General features: G+C 35.5%; 1 protein-coding gene across 1 annotated transcript; it reads left to right on the top strand.

Moving 5' to 3' along the window:
* The first annotated feature begins 5,092 nt into the window (after nucleotides 1–5,092).
* Nucleotides 5,093–22,457, top strand: LOC148879903 (ascorbate transporter, chloroplastic-like). Its single transcript, XM_088961631.1, has 11 exons — nucleotides 5,093–5,421; nucleotides 6,940–7,511; nucleotides 7,752–7,859; nucleotides 8,837–8,992; nucleotides 10,257–10,472; nucleotides 11,071–11,280; nucleotides 17,734–17,871; nucleotides 18,312–18,413; nucleotides 21,497–21,562; nucleotides 21,765–21,849; nucleotides 21,947–22,457. The coding sequence occupies exons 1-11, from the start codon at nucleotides 5,367–5,369 to the stop codon at nucleotides 22,042–22,044; spliced, it is 1,806 nt and encodes a 601-aa protein (XP_088817757.1). The 5' UTR covers nucleotides 5,093–5,366; the 3' UTR covers nucleotides 22,045–22,457.
* The last annotated feature ends 1,634 nt before the right edge of the window (nucleotides 22,458–24,091 follow it).

Genomic DNA, 24,091 nt, shown 5'->3' with positions numbered 1-24,091 from the left:
CAAATTCAAAATATTAATACAACAAAAACAAAATAAAAAAATCAGATACCGTATCTTTGCATGTATCTCATCTATTGATGTTGACCATGGATTTTGGTATGAGGCTTGCAAAAATTGCAAAAAGAAAGCACTTGAATTAAATGGAATTTTCAACTGTCCAAACTGTCAACAAGAAAATATCAACACGATCACTAGGTAAATTTCAAAATATTCAGGTTTAATTGCATGTACAAAATATTCATAACTTGTCAGGATCCAACAACAACTCAAAATTTCACTATATTTGACAAGCAAACTAAAAATATTATAGGAATTGTTGTATCAGAATTAAAACAAATACTCTCCAAGGTATGTCTAGTAAAATTCTTTGTTCAAAGAATAACAACATTTTTACATCAACAACATAATTATAATAATATCTTCATAACATATTGCCAAATATTTATTACAGGAGGATGAATATAATGAACTACCATGTATAATATTGTCCTGTTTATGAAAGTACCACATCTTATTAACTGAACTTCTTCGACAGACCATGCCTACAATTATCTCAATATTTGATGTAAATTGGGCTCAAGAATCAAGGTTATTTATTGAAATTGCAACTATCTAATATGACAACAGTAAGATAATATCATTGCAGTTGATACAAAAAATAGAGAAAACGATACCACTATTGCAAATACGAGAAAACAATGAAGCTACAAAAGGTAAGAACTCTAAACACACATACATTTTTAGCATCATATATATTCAATAACTTCATAATTTGATATATTACCTGAATTAATTTAATAATAATTTTAAAATTCATCTTACTCAGGTACACAACTAATCAAAGATGAAGGAAAAAGCAACAAAGGGAAATAAGTAATCGAATAATCAATAGATCCACAAACTTAGCAAATAAAATTCAAACCTCTTATGTACTAAATTAAAATCTCTCTTTCTCCCTCTATCTCTCTCTCGATCTACTTGTAATGTTATATATGATTACAGCAACCAAATACAATTAATATCTCCCAAAATCTCTTATATTAAATTTAATTGTTCAATTAATTATGAATGTATGAATTAAGACTAAGCAAAACCAAACAAAACACTTTCAACAAAAAAAAATACAAATATACAAGCCCATGCTCAGCACGGGTAACTCCACTATTATATACTAAAGTGGGATGAGTGTTCGTTTTGGACGATATGGCCTGCTTTGCATGCAGGAACTGGTATCTGTACGTGAACTTTTATGGATCATGTGAATAGATCAGGAATGGAGGTTCGGGGTTGCTATTCACATGCTTATACTTTGTCATCTTTAATTTATTGCCTCAATCACGTATGAGCATGGGGTTGTTTTTTGTTTCTTACCAAACTCCAACATTTCTTCTAAGCACTTTATGACAAGGGTCATGCCCTGATCAATATTCAACTCCTCATAAGACCTATGCAATTGTCCAAGTAACAATCATCACCATAAGCGTCATGGTGTGGATGATTAATAAGGGAGTTTTCAGTAGAAGGAACCATTGTCATATTGGACAACCCAGAACTCAAAATTGTTGGCTTTGATTCCTCCCTTGTATTTTGTATTCAATCCCACCGATGGTTATGTTGGGGAAGGGCTCTTCAAATGGGGAGAAGGAATCCCTTGTTGTTTCCATGGTGATCATCATTACGTCTTAAGCTGGGAACAAGGAGAATGGCGGAGGAGGTATCCATGGACGAAATATACGTGGGATTATTGTTTCATCTCATCTTACATTTACGATCTCAACATACAAACAGAGATGGAGGGAAGGGATGATAGAGAGACGGTGGTTAGTCGGTTATGTTCATTTTAATAATAATAAAAAGAAAGTTCAATAGTACTCCTACTTGTAGGTCTCCCCTTTCGCCAAATGGCAGTATTTCCCTATATATATTGAAACATAAGGTTTGACTGTCCGGTTTTTGGGTTGATGGTTCAAATGGACGGCCCATTCCGACAACAAAAATTGCAAGCAAAAAATTACGAACCATTTTGGCCATCGGTTTTCGGGTTGACGGTTCGATCGTTTGGTTCAAACGGACGGCCCGTTCTGACAACAAAAGTTATAGGCAAAAAAATTAAATGTGTGAGATCCATTAAGCAGTATCATACGTGTTATGTCATTTGAGCGTGTGACTCATATGACCCGAAAATGGAACCGTTCTGGCCACCGGTTTTTTGGCTGATGGCTTGACCGTTCGGTTCGAATGGATGGCCCGTTCTAACAACAAAAATTACAAGCAAAAAATTGTGGAACCGTTATGGCCACCGATTTTTGGGTTGACAATTCGACCGTCTGGTTTGAACGGATGGCCCCTTCTGACAACAAAAATTACAAGCAAAAATTTGAGTGTGTGAGGTCCATTAAGGAGTATCATACATGTTATGTCATTTGAGTGTGTGACTCATATGACCCGAAAACAGAACCATTCTGGCCACCGGTTTTCGGGTTGACGGTTTGATTCGAACGGATGACCCATTCTGACAACAAAAAGTAAAAAAAAAAGAGGCCAAAAACTATTGAACAGGTCAACAGGTTAATAGTTCGATCGCTTGGGTCAATGGGTTGTTGACTGATTCAATAGTTTTTGGCCAGGGATCGAGATTGGGGGAAAACGGAACCGGTTGCCTGGATGATTCCCAATTAAAAAAATAAAAAAACAGATGGCCCGTTTTGACAACAAAAATTACAAGCAAAAATTGAGCGTGTGAAGTCCATTAAGTAGTATCATATGTGTTATGTCATCGAGCGTGTGACTAATACGACCCGAAAATGGAACTGTTTTGGCCACCAGTTTTCGGGTCAACAGTTCTAATGTCTAGTTCAAATGGACGGCCCGTCCTGACAACAAAAATAAAAAAAAATAAAAAATGACAAAAAACCATTGAATGGGTCAATGGGTTGACGGTTTGACCGCCCGGGTCAATGGGTCATTGATTGATTCAACAGTTTTTGGCCAGGGACCGGGATTGGGATAAAACAAAACTAGTTGCTTGGACAGTTCCTAATTAAAAAAAATGGCTAAAAACCATTGAACGGGTCAATGGGTTGACAGTTTGACTGCCCAAGTCAATGGATCGTTGATCGATTCAATGGTTTTTGGCCAGGGACCAGGATTGGGGCAAAATGGAACCAGTTGCCGGGATGGTTCACAAGCCGAAATGTCCATCCGTCTGGGTCAATAGCGGGTTGAAAACCATGGTTTTTATGCTTTTGGATTTTCACTATTCAAAGGTTTTTTCTACTGTGGGCTTTATTCGAGCGTGTGTAGTATGTTCATTTTTCTTTGTTTTTTGCTTTTGGTTTTTTTTTTTGTGTGTGTTTGGTCATCTTCTTCAAGATCTTCCAAAATGGTCTGGGGTTTACCACCATTTTATTTATTCCCTTTTGTTTTTCTTTGGGTTTTCTTGTGCAATATATTTTTTTAATTTTCTTACAAGGTGATCTGCTTTGTCTCTTTCTTTGATTGCATGTATGTTTAGCTCCATCTCAAAGTGGAACTTTGGACTCGATTTTTTTTTCCTTGGTTTTTCTAGTTTGGTGGATTTACTGCATTTTTTTTTGTGTTTAAGGTCACTTTGGATTTATCTTTCAAGATTTTGGAATCCTTTGCAATGTCCACCCTTCCCATGACTATGACTATAAAGTTATTTCATCTAATTATTGACATTTAGAAAAATGACCCGAAAACGGAACCATTATGGCCACCAATTTCCAGGTTGATGGTTCGACCGTTTGGTTCAAACAGATGGCCCATTCTAACAACAAAATAAAAATAAAAATAAAAATAAAATGGCCAAAAACCGTTGAACGAGTAGATGGGTCAATGGTTAGACCGTCCAGGTCAACGGGTCATTGACTAATTCAACGATTTTTGGCCAGGGACCGGGTTTGGGGTAAAACGGAACCGGTTGCCCGGACGGTTCCTAGGTCGAATGGTCCTACCGTTTGGGTCAACTGGAAGTTCTCGATGTGAAACAAATGACAACTGTTATAAGTACTCAAGTTTTGAAATTCGTATAAAGACTTAAAAGATATCATGTGATCATTTTTTTAAATATTACTTCAGCAAAGCCTCTCATATAAAAGAACATGATCATACGGTGATAGTTATCTCTAATGAACCTATCAACATGACCTTTGCTAGTAGCAGATCCAATCTCAAATGAACCTATCAAACAAGGCTGGATTATTCTGAAAGCAAAAGCTTTATGAACAATCTAAGAGCAAAACATCTACATATACAAAATGTTGAAGGAATACAAATACAAATATATAGAATGCAAAACCTTGTATTTTGTATTATTTTATACGTATTTATAGAATAGTACTCTTTCCAAACTAAGCCTTAGCAAATCCAGCCAGATATAAAAAAGGAGAGCCCTAATTGAAACATTACCTCACTGACTTTCTCGCACATTACCCCACTGAGTTTCTAGTTTTGTCTTTTTAATTAAGATAAGATAAGAAGATAACATTAATTGTAATAATTCTTTTACCCCACATTCATCCCACAGTGTCATGCACATGAATTCCTGAAGCAGACTGTTGTTTTGCAAACAGTCAATAAAGCTGTCCATGTTACAAACTTACAAGTCATCTAAGAATCCGTTTGGAAGGACTTCTGTATAGAGGCGAGATGGGGTGATTCAGCCATGGTGGTGTTGCAAAAGCCGAGCTTGGAACGCCACAAGTCATGTTCAAAAACCCTCCCAAACGGGTACTAAGATGACGTTGACTCACACAACTTATTCAATTTCCTTTTTATCAGGAAACTGAATCCATTCAGTTGGGATACTGTTTTGGGTGGTGCCGCGGTCACCGGCTCAAACTGAGATCCTCAGGTTATACGAGGAAGTCCGATAATCTCCCTATTTATTTCTGTAATTCTTAAAATAAACCAGTTTTGAGGTGGACATTTCTTCGACTTTCTGTGGCGTTTAGTTTGTATTTCCCTTCTTTTAAATATACTGGAATCTTCGGTTTGCATCACGCGATGATTTGCCACGTGTAAAAAGCGTAGCCCTCCTTCGGTTAGCTATAAATCAATAGCAGAGCCTTTTTCTTTTGTTCTCCCGCTTTTTCAAGGAAAAGATCTGTGAGGCATTGGTTATCCTCTCTCTCCCTCTCTCCATCACTCTCGTCATCGTCTCTCTCTCTCGACGACACACATACACTCACACTCGAGCGATAGCAGGAGAGCTGAGAACTTCTTTATAGACGAACGACAAGCATGGCTTCTCTTCCTGTAATCTGAATGGTAAAGTCGGTTCTCAAATGATCGTCTAACTTCACTTTTGTCCTAAAAGAGTTGGCGTCATAATTGCCAAAGCAATGGCAATTGGTGCTGTGATTTCGAGCCGCAACTTTGGTTCTTTTACTGGTTCAGGTAGGATAATCCTTCGGTGCTGTTGGAATAGTTTTTCATTCTTCGTTTTATTCGGAATTGCTTGAGCTGGAATTGTTGCTGCATTTTTATTTTGTGTTTTTCTTTATCTGTTTACTGCTTTCGCTGGACGATTTGCACTTTCGTCTTCTTGACTATTTTAAATATTTACTGGTGCTATTTTATTTATTTATTTTTTTGGGACGTTGGGTTGAACTGAAGATCTGAGGATGTATGCTGTTTTTTAGCTAATTTTGAGCTGAAATTTAGTTGAACGTATTTAGTTTCTAGATATTATGTCTTTAATATACGTCTATCAGTCGAACAAAAATAAAGAGCTGCATGCAGCAGAACATCAGCTTCAATTTGCGGAAGATGTATCAAGCTCTCTGCTGATTTCTAGAATCATCACTTTTTTCAACAAAGTTTATCGATGAGGGAACTGTATGCACCCAAACACTTATCACTGACTCTGTTCTCCCATAAGTGGATAAACGTAATGCTTACTCATGGCATTACCTTGGCACCTCTGATCATTATTTTTTAGAAGATTTTATTAGGCGTTGTAGAAGGTTAATTTGCTAGATGCCCCATTGGGTTGTGGTTCTGACCGTTTTCAGGTCTGGAGTTGTTCGTGTAGTACATAAAGAACTTCCCCATGTTTGCTAAAATATTTATTGCCCCAATACTGGGTTCGTGGGAAAGCATTTAGTACGTGGTAATGGCTGTCAGATAGAGAAAAAAAGAGAACAGTGAGAGGGGCAGATAAAAGGTGGTGGCAGTAACCTGCAACTTTCCGTGGAATTGGCTAATATGGCTTAGTGGAGTTTGTGCTCTGGTCTTTCTTTCAGTGGAGGGTTTTCTATTCTGCTGAAAAGGTGTCTGTTATTTCTCCAAGATTAAACCACGCCTAAGTTGTTTAATTTTCTCCCCCTCCCCGTCCTTTTTCCTTTCAAAGGATTTTTTTTTTTATTCTTTCTCCAAAGTGTTCCCTTATCTGATGTTTATATGTCATTTATGTTATTGAAATCCTCTGAAAGGGATCATAACCATGTAAGCTGCATGTTCACTATTTGCGAACTGACTCATATCATTTTAGTGTTTGCAGATTTAGGGATGTAGGGGGATTTTCAAATTTGATGTACCATATCATTTTTTTATGGTTCTGTTTGTAAGAATGAAGACTTTGGTTTCACTTGTCTGCACAGGGAGTATTCTTTCAAGTGCATGAACAGAAGAATGTTGAAATATTCTTATTCAACAGTATATATTCTTTATGTGACTCATCATGTTTTCATGGGCATATCCATATAATTTTATGTATTCGTTCTACCAATAAAGATAATTGCAGTATTCAACTATTACTCTTTTTAATATGAAATCATGAATAATTGCACAGAACCATCCAAAGTTGGTGCTTTTTCTTGAAAAAAGAAAGAGCCCCCCTTCCTGCCAGCTGTGTTCTTTTTTATTCACGAGACAAATCCCTTCTAGTAACTGGTAATCCACTAATTCTTGCAGGAAAAGTATGTCAAACAGAGAAGGCTGATAGACATCAGAGAGGAGAACTAGGTGTTTGTAGTTTGACATATGCACGAGGAACTATTTTTAAAATGAGACCCCCTATTTCAAGGGAATTCTGTTCATATAAGTTTAAACATTCTTGTTATCTGGTGGGAGTCCTTGGTGGAGTGAAGCATCATCCTCTTTCAAACCATCTACAGTGCAGTGAAAAATTTCATATCATTAATCTTAAGAGGAGAATTCAGCGAAGATGTGACTGTTTACTGTTTTCAGATTCTTCTCATAGAAGTTGGTCTAAACCATTAAAGCTGGATAAGCTTGGTATATCTGATGGGCAATTCCAGAAGTGCGAGTATCGTCAAGCAATGACTACACGTGCTGATTATAAACCAGAACACTTTGACATAACTGAACCATTAGACCCACGTAATACTTCAGAGGCATCCGCTGAAGTTGTTTTAGTTGAAGGGAATGTTCAGAAGATAACTTCTTGGTGGAAGCAGTTTCCAAAACGTTGGGTGATTGTATTACTTTGTTTTTCAGCATTTCTCCTTTGCAACATGGATCGTGTAAGCTATTGCCTGTTTCTGTGTCTTATTTGGCTTTGTAGATACCAGTGATATTTGGATCTTTCAAAGTTTTGTGTACTCCTAAGTTCCTATTCTAGATAGCTTTGCTGGTAGCGTGTCTCAATTACTGGAGTTGCTTTCTTTCCAGTTGATAGATATTTCTCCATGTTATACCAAGGAATTAAAAATAACAATTTCCTGTTTCATCATATTACAACTGATCCAAATGGTTGATTACAGGTGAACATGAGCATTGCCATACTTCCAATGTCACAGGAGTTCAACTGGAATTCTGCCACTGTTGGTCTAATCCAATCTTCTTTTTTCTGGGGCTACCTACTCACTCAGGTATAGCTTGAAAGTTGGTTTATAAAATGTATATGACTGGTACAGTGCAGTATAGTTTGAGTAGCGAAACAAAGTAACCCATTAAGCACCAGATATCTGATTATGGTCATATAACTGTTTAAGCCCAATCATAATTAAGTATTTGTTATTATCACATGGTCTGCCATGTGAATAGATGAAATTTATAGCTTCAAAGAGTCATGGAACTAATTCTATCCATCATCATGTTGAGCAGCAAGGATATCTAAAAAATTGCGAATGGACTCATGAATTATGATAGATTTCTTAGGAAATTAAGCATTTCTTTTTATTATACCTCCCTGTGCAATTAATTGGACTTGATACTGAATAGATAGCTGGAAATAGGAGCTTACAGGATCTGGTTTCTAGCTGGGCAGTGGACACTAATGTATGTACATGAATTGTACCCAGTTATTGAAATCATATCCAATCTTTTGGACCCAGATTCCTACTAATTAGGGTTCGGCACCTCAGTGTCATCTGGCACCTATTGACATCTCTAGGAATAAAGTAGATAAAGTTGAATGGTAATGACTGCACCAAGCATTAATGTGCTTTAGTCCACCACATTAGACTGAGAACACTTTTTTTTTGAACATTCCTCTTTCCACTAATCTTGAATATGCCAACAGCTTGAGGATTTTTCTTTATGCATTTCTTCCACAAAAGTGAGTGTCTCTCACAATGGGAAGGCATTCCATACATGCTTATTTTGTTTTTATTGGTGACAAAATGATGGAACTTTCTTTTTAGCTAGATGTCTGTTTTGACTAAAATTTTAGGACATTACAAGTACCATTAGCCTTGACCTGCTAACAAACTTGTTATGCTTATGCCAGTTATATGAATTCATTGTCCCCTTTTTGTTTTAGTCTATCAACAATTCCAAATCTCTATGATGTGAAATGTCTAATTTTGTATGTTATCTTTCTGACTTCCTTATACTTTCATTGTAGATTATTGGTGGTATATGGGCAGATAAAATTGGTGGCAAGCTGGTACTGGGTTTTGGGGTGGTCTGGTGGTCAGTAGCAACTGTTCTAACACCTCTAGCTGCAAAAGTTGGGCTCCCTTTCTTACTTATAATGCGTGCTTTTATGGGGATTGGTGAGGTTGGCTTCTTCCAATGTTCCCTTTTTTGTTCTTAAAATCTTCATTAGGTTTCCATGGAAACTATTTGCTTTTTTATTTTTGTGTTTTTGGTTTTATAGAATAATATATCAATTGGCCATCCTACCATTAGGGCTTACTGTTGCAAGAATATCCAATCCCATACTGTGGCTTCATTCATAATCTTAGCCTACTATTCCTTTTCAATATTATTGTAGGTCCTCTTCTAAAGTTAAAAGTGCTATTTTATAGATAAATAACTTGTATAATCTAATAAATCTTGAGGAACCAATTTGCTTCAATGGGTTATAATTAATACTACCTAATATCTACTAACTAATATTTTGAAAGGAATCTTCTGCTTATTATTAGATATTTGTGTGTAAGAGAATACATAATATAGTGTATATATGAATGAGTACATAGGACATTATTAAATAACAGTATTTAAACAACTATAATGCATTAAGGAATTCTGTGGGAAGACAATATTTTTTAAGGCCCCATACTTACTCTTTGGGAAGACCATATTGGTTGCTTATTATATACACAATACTTTTAGTCTTTGTTCTTGCTCATTATAGAAGAACGAAAGAAATTGAATAGAAAGAGCTGATTCTCCTTTACTTGTCTTTCCTGGTTTGAGAAAATATCAGAAAAAAGGAAAGGGAAGTGTCTAACTACATCTTCTACTATTCCTTCATATCCTTCACCTGTCAATCAAGTTGGTTCCATCTATTTGTAGTTTCCTTGATCTTTGAACAATCCAAAAACATACTTTATTTATTTCTGCTTCCTTGTATCTTTCACTTTAATCTAGAAAATAGTGTTTTTTGAAAGCAAAGGGTGGTTTTTCCTTTTCTCATTATTTTTCTTGATTTTCAGGACTTATTAAGGAAGCACAACTAAACTTTTTATGATCGGTCTAATGCATATACAACTACAAATTGTTTGAGTTAAATGAGATGTATACCTACAAAAGTTGAAGGAAAAATGTAATGTATGCATAAAAGTTATAGAACATTTTCTATAGTAGTTGCTGGTAACTAATAATCTTGAATAACTAATAAAGTCTCTTTCCAGATACCGCTTATGTCAATTTTCTGACTTAATAACTCCTAAAATATTATTTTTTTGGGTTGATTACTCAGTTTGTTGGTCTGATGAGATACCTGGCTGCCATATTTTGTCAATTATGCAGTTAGTTGCATCTAAATTTCATGCTGCAATAAAAAATTGTCTCTGAAAGAATTGTTTTGTCTTCAGGGCGTTGCTATGCCAGCAATGAATAACATACTTTCAAAGTGGGTTCCTGTATCTGAGAGAAGTAGATCCCTTGCACTAGTATACAGTGGCATGTACCTTGGCTCTGTCATAGGCCTTGCCTTTTCTCCTGTTCTAATCCACAATTTTGGATGGCCTTCTGTGTTTTACTCTTTTGGCTCCCTTGGAAGTATTTGGTTTGCACTATGGCTGAGTAAGGTAAGCATCTTATCCTTTTAGCTATGTTCAAACCATAGTAAAAAATTTTAATTTGTATTTCTCTGCCTCTCATTGCCTGTGAGAACAGAAACTTACAATTATAGGCTACAACTGTATGGCCGTTTCTGACTGTAAGTCAATTGCTAGGGCAGATATGCAGTTGCATTTGATACTGTCATCTTCTATTCTTGATGGTCAAAGCTTGAGCTGAAAGACCATTTACATACACGGTCTCGTGACTACAGAAATGCTTGAAGTGTAATTGCAATTGTCATAGTCAATTTACTTTCATGGAACATTTTTTGCCTATAAAAAAATGCTGGTTTCAAATAATTGACATTTATGACAATTTAATGGTTTGTATTTTTGTACTATAGATAAAATCTAGAATAAATTTTTCTGGCTGAAGGTATCAGCAAGTATTGCAGTTAATTTCTGGATTGTTGTGTTTATGCTTGTTTTTATCTATATTCTGTTGTTTTAGAAAGGCTTCTTCATTATGTTATTCTTAAATACTCAATTACATTACATGACTTTGTTTATTAACGAAGGCATTCAGTGGAACTTTTTTCCCTCTTTTTCTTGGGCTTCTTGCTAGGCACACAGCTCACCACAGGAAGATCCAGAGCTTCATATAGAGGAAAAGAAGCTTATCCTGGGGGAAAGTCAATCAAAAGAACCTGTTTCAGTCATTCCATGGAAATTGATTTTGTCAAAGGCACCTGTCTGGGCTTTGATAATCTCTCACTTTTGTCACAACTGGGGAACATTTATTCTTCTTACATGGATGCCTACTTACTACAATCAGGTATTTGATGTTGTATAGAAAAGAAGATATACTAAATTTTCTATAAATATGCATTTACACACACACATTCTGTTCTTTTAGCAAAGAAGACTGAACTACCCAGGAATCTTACATGTGGCAGGATATTTTCCCCAATTCCTCGACTTCTTATGCTCATCTGGAAATACTAATATTACTTGAGGAAATACTAACAAAAGTTAGGCTGGCATGGATGGGGGATTGAACATGTGGCTGATCCAGAGGGTCCTGATGGATATATGTTTGGATCAGTCATATAAAAGATATTCCCATTTATTATGTACTTGTATAATATGATAGGAAACAGGACTTGCATCAAATGGTACATAATTCTGGTGACTTAAAACAAGTGAAAATCATTTTTATTGTGGAATATAGATATTAATCTGATAGAGTGCCTTGTATGTGATCAACTTACCAGTTAAAACCACAATAGTTGGCTACAAGATGACTATCCAAACTTCTTTTCTCTCCACTTACTAAAAATTGCTTCAAGATGACCTAAACCTAAAATCATTTTGTTCAAATTATATATTGCTCGTAATTGTTTCAACTAAACATATTAAAACCTTATTAACTTCAAATACATCTGTCCTGTTATATTAAGCTTGCAACCATGATTTGTGCTTGCACGATATGGTTGCTATATATCAAGTGTCTAGGACTTGGGCCCAATTTTTTGTTCTACAAAGTATATTTTCTAAAAAGTTGAAGGAGCTGTGAATTAAAAGATTTCAGGACAGTGGACAATAGGTCTCTTGGATAGTTTTTACAAAATTTTGGCTGAAAGGATGAAAGGGGTGCTAAACAGTGTGATTTCCAGTAATCAATGTGCTTTTGTCCTGGGGAGGCAAATGCTCAACTCTGTTCTCATTGCTAATGAGTTGATTGATTCTAGGAGAGAGGGGACCCCAGGTCTGGTGTGTAAACTGGATATAGAAAAAGCTTATAACCATGTAAATTGGAGATGCATGGATTTTGTGTTGGAAAGAGTGGACTTTGGACAAAAAAGGAGGAATTGGATGCAAGGTTCAAGGTATCGATACACCCCTGTGTATCGGCAGAGGTGTATCGGTACATAGAAACACACACTTATATATATGTTTTAATTTTTTTTTTCAAAATTTGTTTTTTGGGGACTTATTTATACATTTCTTTTATCAAAAAAGAGGGGGATCCCGTAACACCTGTAAACAGGTGTATCAGAACCCCAAATATACGATACGATAACGGGGTGTATCGTATCGAAATTTTGAACCTTGATCGGATGAAAGTATGTATCTCTTTGACTCTTCCCCTAAGTTTTCTGTTTTGATAAATGGGCAATCTACAGGTTTCTTTGAGAGTTCTAGAGGGCTGAGGTAAGGTGATCCTCTCTCTCCCTTGCTTTTTATATGTATCATAGAAATCCTCTCCCCTTTTAGCTTGAGGGCTGTTGAATATGGATTTTGGGAAGGTTTTGCAATCTCTCTAGGGGAGGAGAAGGTTAACATTTTGCAATTTGCAGATGATACTCTTTGTTTTATAGATGCATCCCTTGAGCAGTTGGAGACTCTACTTGGGATTCTCAGCTGGTTTGAAGTTGTTACTGGGCTGAAAGTCAACCTAAGTAAAAGTCTGATCATTCCAATCGGCCAAGTGCCTAATCTGGAGGAGTGTGCCAAAGTGATGGCTTGTTAGGTGGACTCTCTTCCTGTAAGGTATCTGGGTCTACCCCTTGGTGCAAAATGCCCTTCATTAGCCATTTGGGATTTAGTAGTTGAAAGAATGGAGAAAAAACTCTCCTCTCGGAAGGCTAAATATCTTTCTTTTGGGGGAGGAGTAACACTTTTAAAAAGCATTCTTTGTGACCTTCCCACCTACTTCCTATCCCTCTTCCTTATCCCAACTAAGGTGGCAAAGAGGTTGGAAAATCTGTAAAAGAAGTTCCTCTGGAAAGGATAGGAAGAAGAAAAGAAAGTTCACCTTATCAATTGGGATCAAGTGTGCCTCCCTGTGGAGGAAGGTGGATTGGGTTTAAGGAAAATTAAGGTCTTTAATTTGGCTCTCCTTTGTAAATGGATTTGGAGATTTGCCTCAGAAAGAAGAGTGTGGTGGAGAAATCTTATAGCTGCCAAATATGGGGTGGATTGGGGCAACTCGAGATCTCAGGACCCCCTCCCAAATTGGGGCTGTTCCATTTGGAAAGGCATTATGAAAAAAATTCTCATTTTTGGGGAAGGTTTAAGCTTCAAAGTAGGTAGAGGTGACAAAATCAGTTTTTGGAAGGACCCTTGGTGCTTGGAGAATCCTCTGTCTGAGAGTTTTCCTCTTTTGTTTCAGTGTGCTGCTAACCAAGATGCCTCGGTAGCTGAGTCCTATTCCATCTCGGATGATGTTGTGACCTGGGTTCCCCAGTTCGGAAGAAGCCTGTTTGACTGGGAATTTGTAGAGATCTTGGGTCTGCTGGAAACTCTCCAAGATCAGAAAATTGACATCAATCTGGTAGATGAGTGGAGATGGAAGTGGAGTGGTGATGGTTGCTTCTCAGTCAAATCAATGGCCCTCAAGCTCATTAGTTCAAGTGCAGTGAATTTTCCAAGTAAGCAGATTTGGAACCCAATCAGCCCCTTGAAAGTCAATTTCCTAGTCTGGATAAGGGCCCTAAACAAGTGCCTGTCTAGAGCAAATCTAGAAAGAAGAGGAATACAGCTGTCAAATGTTTCTTGTGGTCTTTGTGGGTTGCAGCCTGAGTCTACAAACCATCTGCGCCTCCACGGCCTTGTTTCTGCCCAGGTGTGGGATCACTTTCTAAGTGTTGCGGGGATTTGCTAGGTCATGCCAAATTCTGTCAAAGACTTATTATGTTGCTGGAAGATCAGGGGTTTGAAGTAAAAAAAAAAGGAAAGCTGGTGTGGAGAACTATCCCTGCTGCTGTCTTTTGGTCCATTTGGACTGAAGGAAATAACAGAATTTTCTGTAATAAATCGAAAAGTTCAGATGAGATAGTGCAGTGTGCAGTCAGTAAACTGTTCTCCTGGGTATCTGTAAGTCCAAAATTCAAGCATATGAATGTACTTCAGTTTCTTAGGACTCGGTCTACTGGTGTTGAGGTCTGTTCTGTCCCTATCTGGACGGGTTTCTGTTGTACCTTCTTTCATCATGAAATTCAAACTAATCTTAGGTTCCATGATATTCCATAACCAGGTCATAATCTGTGCATCTTCTTGTTCCCAATCACTGTACTCCTGAAAATCAACTGAGGGTTTATCTTCTCTCACATGCTTCAACTTCTTCTCAGCTCTGAGAAAAACTTCAATAGATTTAGCCTAAGGTACGTATTTCTCTCCATTCAGTTTAATAGAGGTCATCTGCACATTCAAGTAATCAGGGGGAATCATAGCAGACTTGTGTTCACTACTGTCTCCCATAGCTGCCATAAACAAATATATATATTTTTTTCTCAGACCAATATATCACCCTACCTTACTAATGATCACCACACTACACACCTACAGCTGACTATTGCTGAAAAATTTATTGTCACAGGTTTTAGCAATGGTAATCACCACTGTTCTTCACTTTCAATACCACAAAAAAATCACCCACATACACTTCACACGTGATACTAGGTCTGCAGCACATCAGAAATTGCTTCCTATTATAATCTCATGCAATCCACCTATCTGAACCACACAAGTTAGACTCAAACCTGTCAGACCACTAAACTACTGTAAACAGCCCTCTTCGATCCATCGATTAGAGGGTTTTCTACCAACCACCTGAAACCACCATAACACAACCAACCGGAGGCATTAAAACCTCCAGAAGTAAAAAATGACCACTCCTTTTCAGCCTTTTTGTCAAACTCCAAGTGACCGAAGAGAAATCTGCAAAATACTAGATTGGGAGGCGCAGAAAACTGGGCAAATCTGAACTGATTTATAATGGCTCTGATACCATGATAAAGTTCAGATCTGTATATGCTTCAGTTTCAGAATAAAAGAAGAAAAGAGAGAAAGAGGAGAAGAGAGAAGAGGTAGAAGGAAAGACTGGTTCAAACTAGAGAACTCAACTCTCTCTAGTTGGGCTAGATTTATTTATAGTTTTCTAAACAAAAAACACAATGACTATTTGTGCCCCCATACTGTGGGATACATCGCTTAACTTAGAATATAATAGTAATTACATCTAGCACATAACATAAAGTAAAACGACTAGACTACCCTTCTAAAGCCGACTCTAACAATTTTTAATAAAATTACCTTACCTTTTCAAAAAAAAATCTGAAAGACCTTGGCTTTTGTATCTTTTTCTTTTCAACATAAAAGAAGAAATTAGAAATATGTACTTAGGAAAGTTATGTAATTTCATGCATAAGGGACTTCTGGTATTATTGTTATTGTTGCTGTTGTTGTTGTGTTGGATTAAGCATGTTCTAGCTCTACAAATCTTCTTCAGGTCATTCATCGGATCAAGAATTTTGTACCTTCCAGGAAATCCTCACATGTATTCAATGATCCTGCTATTTACCATGTATAAACTCATTCCTGGTTATCCTCCTTTGAGGTATCCATTCATTTTCTCTAGGCCAACCACCTCTTTCCTATAGAAATTATTTACTCATCCATTCTTCTCCCTGCAATCCATAATTCCATTTTCCCTTTCAACCACTTCTATTCACATTTTCTGATGTTGTTTACCAATGTTGAGTACTGTCCACTGTCTATTTGCATCTCCTTCAAACTGAAGATTAATCAATCTCAAACCGAAAAACCAAATTGGTACAAACTTGTTCTTTCTTTCTTGATTCACTCTACAATTGTGGGCACTAAGGTCCTAACATGGTCTGAATGAGTCCATGTAATGTAAGTCAGCAATTTGTGTATGTAGGTGAAAATTGTCAATTCTAGGAAGACCATTTATCTGGTGGTTCACTTCTTGGAAGGAAACTAGTTAGAAGTTCTTATATTTATTAACAAGATCTTGAAAATCTATTGATTATTCTGCCAATAAAATGAAGACACAACTTAATGAGAATAAAATTAACATGAGAAATCATGCAACTTCTTTTGTTCAGTGATGGAGTTTGACTATGATACCGAAAGGCATGGTATCTAAAAAGCTGACAACCAATCAAACGGTATTATAGAAGTGATAACCAATCAACTGGTATCCAACAAAATTCATGGGGTGTTCTGATTTGTCAAAGTTATTCTGGTAGCATACCCTTCCAGCATCATTGAAATTGTTGTAGTTGAGATATATATATTCTACCCTTGCCCCTCAACCTACACATCTAATTATCTAGTAAAATGTATAATAGGTTAAAAATGTAAAAAAAAAAAAGTTCCTTGCTATTCATCCTCAACCATCCTAGAAAAATATTTATGAACAGTTCATGTTTTTGAACCTTTAATTGTAAGCTGTCTCAAATACATTTTAGCTTTTTACTTGTAAATCTATATTGCCTACATGTAGCTTTTCCAAACACATTTTGGTTGTTCTCTGTTGACCTTTGACAACTGATTGCTAACTTTTGACTGATGACCATGATTTGTGTCCTTTTCAAAGGCTCAACCATCATCTCTTCTTCCATCTAAATGTAATGTGGTCAAACCTTTTGCAGGCTACCTTAAATAAGGTAATTGATCCCAAAACATGGATCCTACTGCGGAAAACTTGTAATTTTCATGTCTTCAATGTCATACAAAGGGGAACTCTTGTTTTTTTTTTCCCTTTTTCTCTTCTTTCTCTTTTGTAAGTTTTGCAATCTTCCTTAATTTCTTTAATGTTTTCTTCTTGACTAGCCTTGACCTAATTTAATTGTACAATCTTCCTTATAATTTAGTTTAATTAATTTACTTAGTATTTTAAATAATAAGAGAATACTTGACTAGCCTTGATCTAGAAAGTTTAGTCCAAAAGGGTAAGGTTTGTTGGATTCTGTAGGTTCAACTGCATACTTTTGAGGGCAATTCTTGTATAATTAGTTGTAAATTGTTTTATACTTTTCCCATTTTATACTTCTATGTTCTTGATTATTTTAAAATTTCGTATTCTCTTATTTGTTTCTAGATTCTTTGAGAAAGATTACATTAGGAATTTATGGAAGATATAATAATTAAAATTCAAATTTGATGGGCCATAAAATGTTCTATTACTTAAATGAAAACTTAATTAACTATCCTCAAATATGGACTTCAATTCAAATTGCAGTTTGAGTTATACAGTTGTTTCTTTTAAAGTTCAAACATAGATGTGTTTAATAGGTACTTCTTAGTTATATGCATGGGAGGTACTTAAATGACCTCATGATTGATACAAAACCCGAAGCAGAAAATATCAATTAACATGTCCGTTGGACTACATATATCTTATTACTAAATGGTTGGGCTTAAGGCTGAGTTGAGTATTGGGTTGCACAAATCTTATTCTTGTTTGTTCTTTTTCCAGGTCTTGAAATTCAATCTTACGGAGTCTGGACTGTTCTGTGTATTGCCATGGTTAACCATGGCTGTGTTTGCAAATTTAGGAGGTTGGATTGCAGACACTCTTGTAAGCAAAGGTCTTTCAATAACTGCAGTTCGTAAGGTAAGTAATATCCCGGTATTTGATTTTTGGTTATGGAGTAAATATCTGCATATCATCTTCTGTGGTGGATACTTGGATATTCCTTTGCTTAATGCCTGCATTACCTTCATCAATTTTCAACAATATAAAGGAAAAAGAAATTATGGACTACGTAGAATCAGCAATGCAGTTAAATGTGTTTCCTGCTATTGGTTAGCACTACGGGTTAATATCAGAGAAGATATTTTTATGCTACACAAGAATTTATATTAAAGCACTTCTTCGAAAAATGAGTTCAGATTCTTGTCCTACCTCATGAATGTGTACAAAAACTTGCATATTCCTTTATTTATTTATTTATTTATTTTTGGATCAGCAACAAACATGGATATCTTTATTACAATAACACGTACTTTTTTCCCCTGAGTATAACTATCCTCCAAAACTTTTTGATACTGCAGATCATGCAATCAATTGGGTTTCTAGGCCCAGCATTCTTTTTGACACAGCTGAGCCATGTCCGGACTCCAGCCATGGCAGTGCTATGCATGGCATGCAGTCAGGTCTGATTACTTTCTAAGCAGATTGAAATTTGATTTTTTTTTTAAGTCTTACCTGAAATTATATGTAAATTCTGTGAACATGCGGCTTGATACCATTTTTTGTCATTGCTTAGGACAAAATCTACCTGTGAAAAGGATACAACAAATGATGCCAAAAAGCAGGGATTGAAACATGCTTAGTAAGCAGTTTCTGTGAAAACTACAAATTAAAATTTCAACTAGGAAAGGAAAATATATGGTTAAAAATTCAACTGAAATTCAACTCATGTTAAAGTTATACCTAACTATTTGTGACCAGTTGTTAAAAGTCCAACTGAAAGTATCCTAGAGATCGTGACTAAGGAAAAAAATCACTTTATAGAAATGAAGTCGTAAAGCACCTGAGCTCAATTTAATTCTAGATGAGCCAAGGCACTTAAATATTTGCTTATGCACATTACCAAAAAAAATGCTAATGCGTTGATAATATTCAACATCCCATAAGTTTGTTTTGACTAGTAAAGATGCATCTGCATTGTATGTAATTATTGTTGCTTCTGCTGCTGTGGCTTTTCTTTGGAATAATCACTTAATGATTATAATTTACTATTACTCAAATCTTGCATAACACTTAGAAGAAAATTCAACTGTTGGGTATAAACCATCGTTATGTAGGTAAATCAAAATTTGCCACATCAAAAAGATAAACAATTTCCCTTTTACTTTTTTCTGTTAAACAACAATTAGTGGCTGATAGTCAGTTGCATGTGAGAAGAGTTATTACCTCACATCAATATGCCAGGGTAATAGAAAGAAATATAGTTATTCTGCGTATCAATCTATTAATGTTTTAGAAAACATAAAAGATTTAGAACTAAGTTAGGGCTCTGAATTTGGTTCCTACGAGTTCTACACAAACTGCTTGTATCTGGTGTACTACTGTTGTGTGCAATTTCACATTATCATTCCTCATAATTATTAAGATATAATCAAAATATAAGTGTTTTATTTCTTTTGAGTCGTGTAGACTCAGAAAAACAAGGGGGAATGACCAAATGGTCTGTATATCCAACTGTAGCCTTGGGTCTGAAGACAACCACCATGCTTCTAGCTTCGCTGTTATATCGTCAGAAGGTATTTGGTCCAAACTAATTGTATTGACCTGAATGCCACCAATTAATATATATGGTGCACATGGCCCATCAAATCAGAATTCTATTTTGTTTTAGTTTGTCACCCACATCTTCGGTAGGGCATTGTACAAGGTTTATATTTGATCTATTGATTTAACCATCCATTCTATTGCTAAAATTTTGACCATTCTGATGAGAAAATGAAGGAAACAATCTAATTTGAGTAAGATTAATATGAGAGTTTTATAGAATTTCTACTTCTAGTTTTTTGTTCAAGTAGAATAAAGTTAGAACTGTAATGCGTACTTGTATCTTGAGTACATCTGATGCAGAACTTAAGGAAAGAAGAAACATGAAGAGAAACAGGTTCAGATCTCTGTGGGACCCACCAAATGTTACTGGATGGGCATGGACAAAGCTGGTAGGAAATTTACACTAAAAACCCAAGTATATGATACAATACGACACCCTTGGATGGGTATCCAGGTAAGGTGTCATAGGGGCCCATGAATATCCTATTGGATCAAATTGACCTAGGTCCTAGCGTAGGCTCTAAATAAGATATACTTGGTCTTGAGGTATTAATAGGGTTGGTAGTTCGAAAGCATATCTGTAATTTTATGCAACCTTAAGATTTGTAGAGATTTTTCGTTTTTGGTTTTCAACTAGGTATTAATCACTTTTAAATGTGTTTTAGAGTGTTTAGGAATTTAGTTTTAAGTTGATGATGTGTCATGTGGGGTCCATAAACTTTTCTTGGGCCTTAAGTTGGAAACATCTTTTCTTTAGGGCTATTTTTCACAGTTCATAATTTGTCTGTTTTGCTTGATTTTGATGTTTTGAAAGTTTCTATTTTCTTCAATTTTCGTTTGAAATGGTAAAGCAGGCCGGTCAATCCCTCTTTCTAGAGAGTCTATAACTGTAAACTGGCTAGTAGAGAATCTGATTATTAAGGGCATGTTTGGAACATATGCTGTTTTCCCAGATAACGGCACCGTGTTGGTGCCACATAGGAGATTCAGTGGCGGGGAAAACGATGCCTGTTTGGTTAAATGTTTTTTTTTTTGACAAATGTTTTCTCAGAACAAACCTTGGAATTGGTGTCTGAGAAAATGTCCTTTTTGACGTTTCTCAATTTTATACTGTTGCTAGCAATGGTTTGCTGATGTGGCATTGAAAAATGCCTAGGTGGCAGCAACAGTCCCAAAGAAAAAAAAATTGCCATTTTCCGAGAACAGCACTAGAGAAATGTCATCAATTCCAAACATTACCTAAGTGAGAATTTAAATTGAATTATTTTGAGGTGTGTCATCAATTCACTTTTGCCTTTTCTCTTCTATAAAGCTATGATATCTTCTTCCGATCTCTTTCTCTTCTATATTTCAGATCTTACGAAAAGCCTTCTATTTTTCCTTTATCCCGTCTTAGATCTAATCTTACTCTTCTTTCAACCATGCAAAGATCCTAGGATTTTTACCTTGTCGTCCTATACATCAGTTTGACATCAGAGTTGTTGCTCCTAGATCGAAGTCCCATTAAGTTTTGTATGTAATAACACAAAATCAAGGTTTTGGTGGCCTTTAAAAAAGAGAATGTAATGCATAAAATATCCATGGCCAGATACATGAAAGCAACATTGCATGGACATTTCGTTGCTTAAAACCATAAGATTTTTAAGGTTGATTATTTTTGCAGTCTCATTAGAAAAATTTCACCTTTTTTAACTGGATCATGAATTTCTTGCTACACCCCCTCTTTTGCAGCAGTCACTGGCATTGTTATTATAAAATTTTAGATTTGAAAGTTTTGTTGGAAGTGTGGAAAGAGAAATATTCAATCATATTTCTCTCTGTGGTGTTCTATATGTCATTTAATCGCGGTTGCTCCAATTGACTATGCTATAGAAGTTTGCTTTCTTTACCGGAAATTTGTAACATAATTTGGTTATACATGTTTTTCTTTTTTGGACAGGGATCGGATGCATTCTCACAATCTGGTTTGTACTCCAATCACCAAGACATTGGACCGCGTTATGCGGTAAGTTGCTTCATCCAGTGTTGTCAAAATCTTCGTTTTATGATATGATTCACAATTTGAAGCCTGAATCTCAAGGGTTTTGATTTGAACTAATGTCTAAATCCTTTTCTGCAAAGTAGTTCTAGTTTGTACAATTTGTTTATTTCTCTCCTTTATTCATGAGAGGAATGGAACTGACGTCAATGTTTGCCTGTGAACAAAGGGAGTATTGCTGGGTCTATCGAACACTGCTGGAGTGCTTGCCGGTGTCTTTGGTACAGCCGCAACTGGCTATATTCTCCAACGGGGTATGTGGTTAATGTTGAAGTCCATAAAGCAATACACCCAAACATTTTAATCTGGTCAATGTTGATGTTTCAAGCTTTCTAACTTTTAATCTTTCAGGGTCGTGGGATGATGTCTTTAAGGTGGCTGTTGCCTTGTACATCATTGGCACTTTGATCTGGAACTTATTTGCTACAGGGGAGAAAATTCTTGACTAGAAATAGAAGATAAAAGAAACTCAATAAAGAAATATTAAACCTATGGCTAATAATCAAGAATCAGAGTTTCTAAACAAAGGAGATACAGAGGAAGACATCTTTCAAATTCGAGGTGACGAAGGGAAGAGAGTAAAACAAGAACGTCGACATCTGAAAGCTGTCGTTTCTGGGACTCGCTCGAAGTTTGAAGCCAATACTCTCCACCGAATGGGGGGTTGTGGTTTGCCTCGGAAACCATCTTCTTCATTGGAGTTAATAAAGTTTACCTTGTTCTCAATTTATATGTTTTTGTTAGGTAATTTTGGGCAATTAAGCCCATAAATCACTTCGTCTTAATTTTAGAATGTAATCCAAAAAACCACATTTTTTTATTTGGTAAATAATCTAAGAAAATCACATATTTACTTCCCAAATCTCTGTATTTAATTGTAGTTTTTTCCCAAATCACTTCGTCACGTGCATTTATCATCGTGTCGGATCCTCAGCTTTGAGTCCATGGCCCAGATTGCTCCATTTTAGAATGGACTTGAGATGGTCTATTGACTTACGATTTGGGGTCGTTTGGGAATTCTCTTTGGGAAGATTTTACGATAGCTCCAAAATAGGTTTTTCGCATCTTTTGGGTGCATCAATTTCTGGTGGCTAGATGAAAAAAAGATCATAGTGCGGTTTGCCCAGTTTGTAAATAGTTCAAAAGATCACGCGGAAAGATGTGCCAAATGATCTATATGGGTTAGGGCTGGACAACTCCGGCTTATTCTTAGTTGACCAGCTTACGATCTGACAGTAGGTGAAGGGTTGCAATTTGCAAACCAGGCTGGGTTTGTTCGGCTTGACGTCAATCCTAACCCCCCCCCCCCCCCCCCCCCCCCCCTTCTGCCCAATCTGACCTAGTCGACCTTAACCCCAAAATTAATTGAAAAGTTTAAATCATAAAATTCCTAAAGTTTCATTTTTTCTTTACGTTGCTTATCTTTTTTTTTTGGTTTATTCTCAAAGTTGCTTATCTTTTTTTTTTTTTTTTGTTTCTTCTCATAAACATTTATCTTTTATTTTTCTGGCTTTTTTGAATTTTCTAATTTCTCTCTCTCTCTCTCTCTCTCTCTTATGCCATTAACTCTGTCCTTCAATAACTAATGCCACTATTCTCTCTCATCTCCATTACTGCATTAAATTTTACAAAATTCATTAATTTTATCTATATCTATATTTGCATTAAATTGTAATTATTAGTAAAGATGAATTATATTGAAATTAAGACATTCAATAATATATTATTATGCCAATAATCTACTTCCATTTAAAATTATAATCCATTTATATTCCATTTGAAAATAATAAAAAATAATTTATTAAGTTACTTAAATAAAATAAAAATAATTATTAATTGTCGTTATTGATAAAAATATTTTTGTTAATATAATAAAAATAATTTAATTAATAAAAGGAATAAGATAAATTAAAAACTAATATCCATTTAAAATTAATATAAAATTAATACAAAATTATCTAACGATTATTTGTTTTATAATTAATTTTTACTAATTTAAAACCAACTTAAGTTATACTAAAAATAAAAACATAATATAGTTAATTGGATTTCATAAGGAATTTAAGTTTAATAAAAACTTAATTAAATTTTATCTTTACTAATTTTAAAAATAATATAAAATATCAACTTTAAATATAGTTTAATTATTTTAAATATCAATTTAAATTCCATTTAAAAATAAGGAAATTTCTAAAAACCTCCTTGGGTTTTCTAACAATCCTATCAAACTTCCCAGTGTTTTGGTCTTAACAAAAACTTCCCCTATTGTTTTGAAAAAAGGTGCAAATACCTTCCTTTCATTATCATTCCAAATAAAAAATGTTGATGTAATACATTAATTTCACTTCACTTCAGCCTTTTTGCCTTACTTTATGCAAGAAGAAGAGGAGAATTATTCTTTGAAAGTTGTCTCACAAAATAAATTAGTGGAGGGTAAAATTGAAACTTTAAATTGTGTATGATAATGTATTAACAATGATGAGGGTATTTTGGTAA

Source organism: Nelumbo lutea, chromosome 1 (genome assembly GCF_056320005.1).
Source record: "Nelumbo lutea isolate HS-2025 chromosome 1, American lotus-T2T, whole genome shotgun sequence".
NCBI lineage: Eukaryota > Viridiplantae > Streptophyta > Magnoliopsida > Proteales > Nelumbonaceae > Nelumbo > Nelumbo lutea.
The sequence above is the reverse complement of the archived record's forward strand: the minus strand, read 5'-3'. Positions and strand labels throughout refer to the sequence as shown.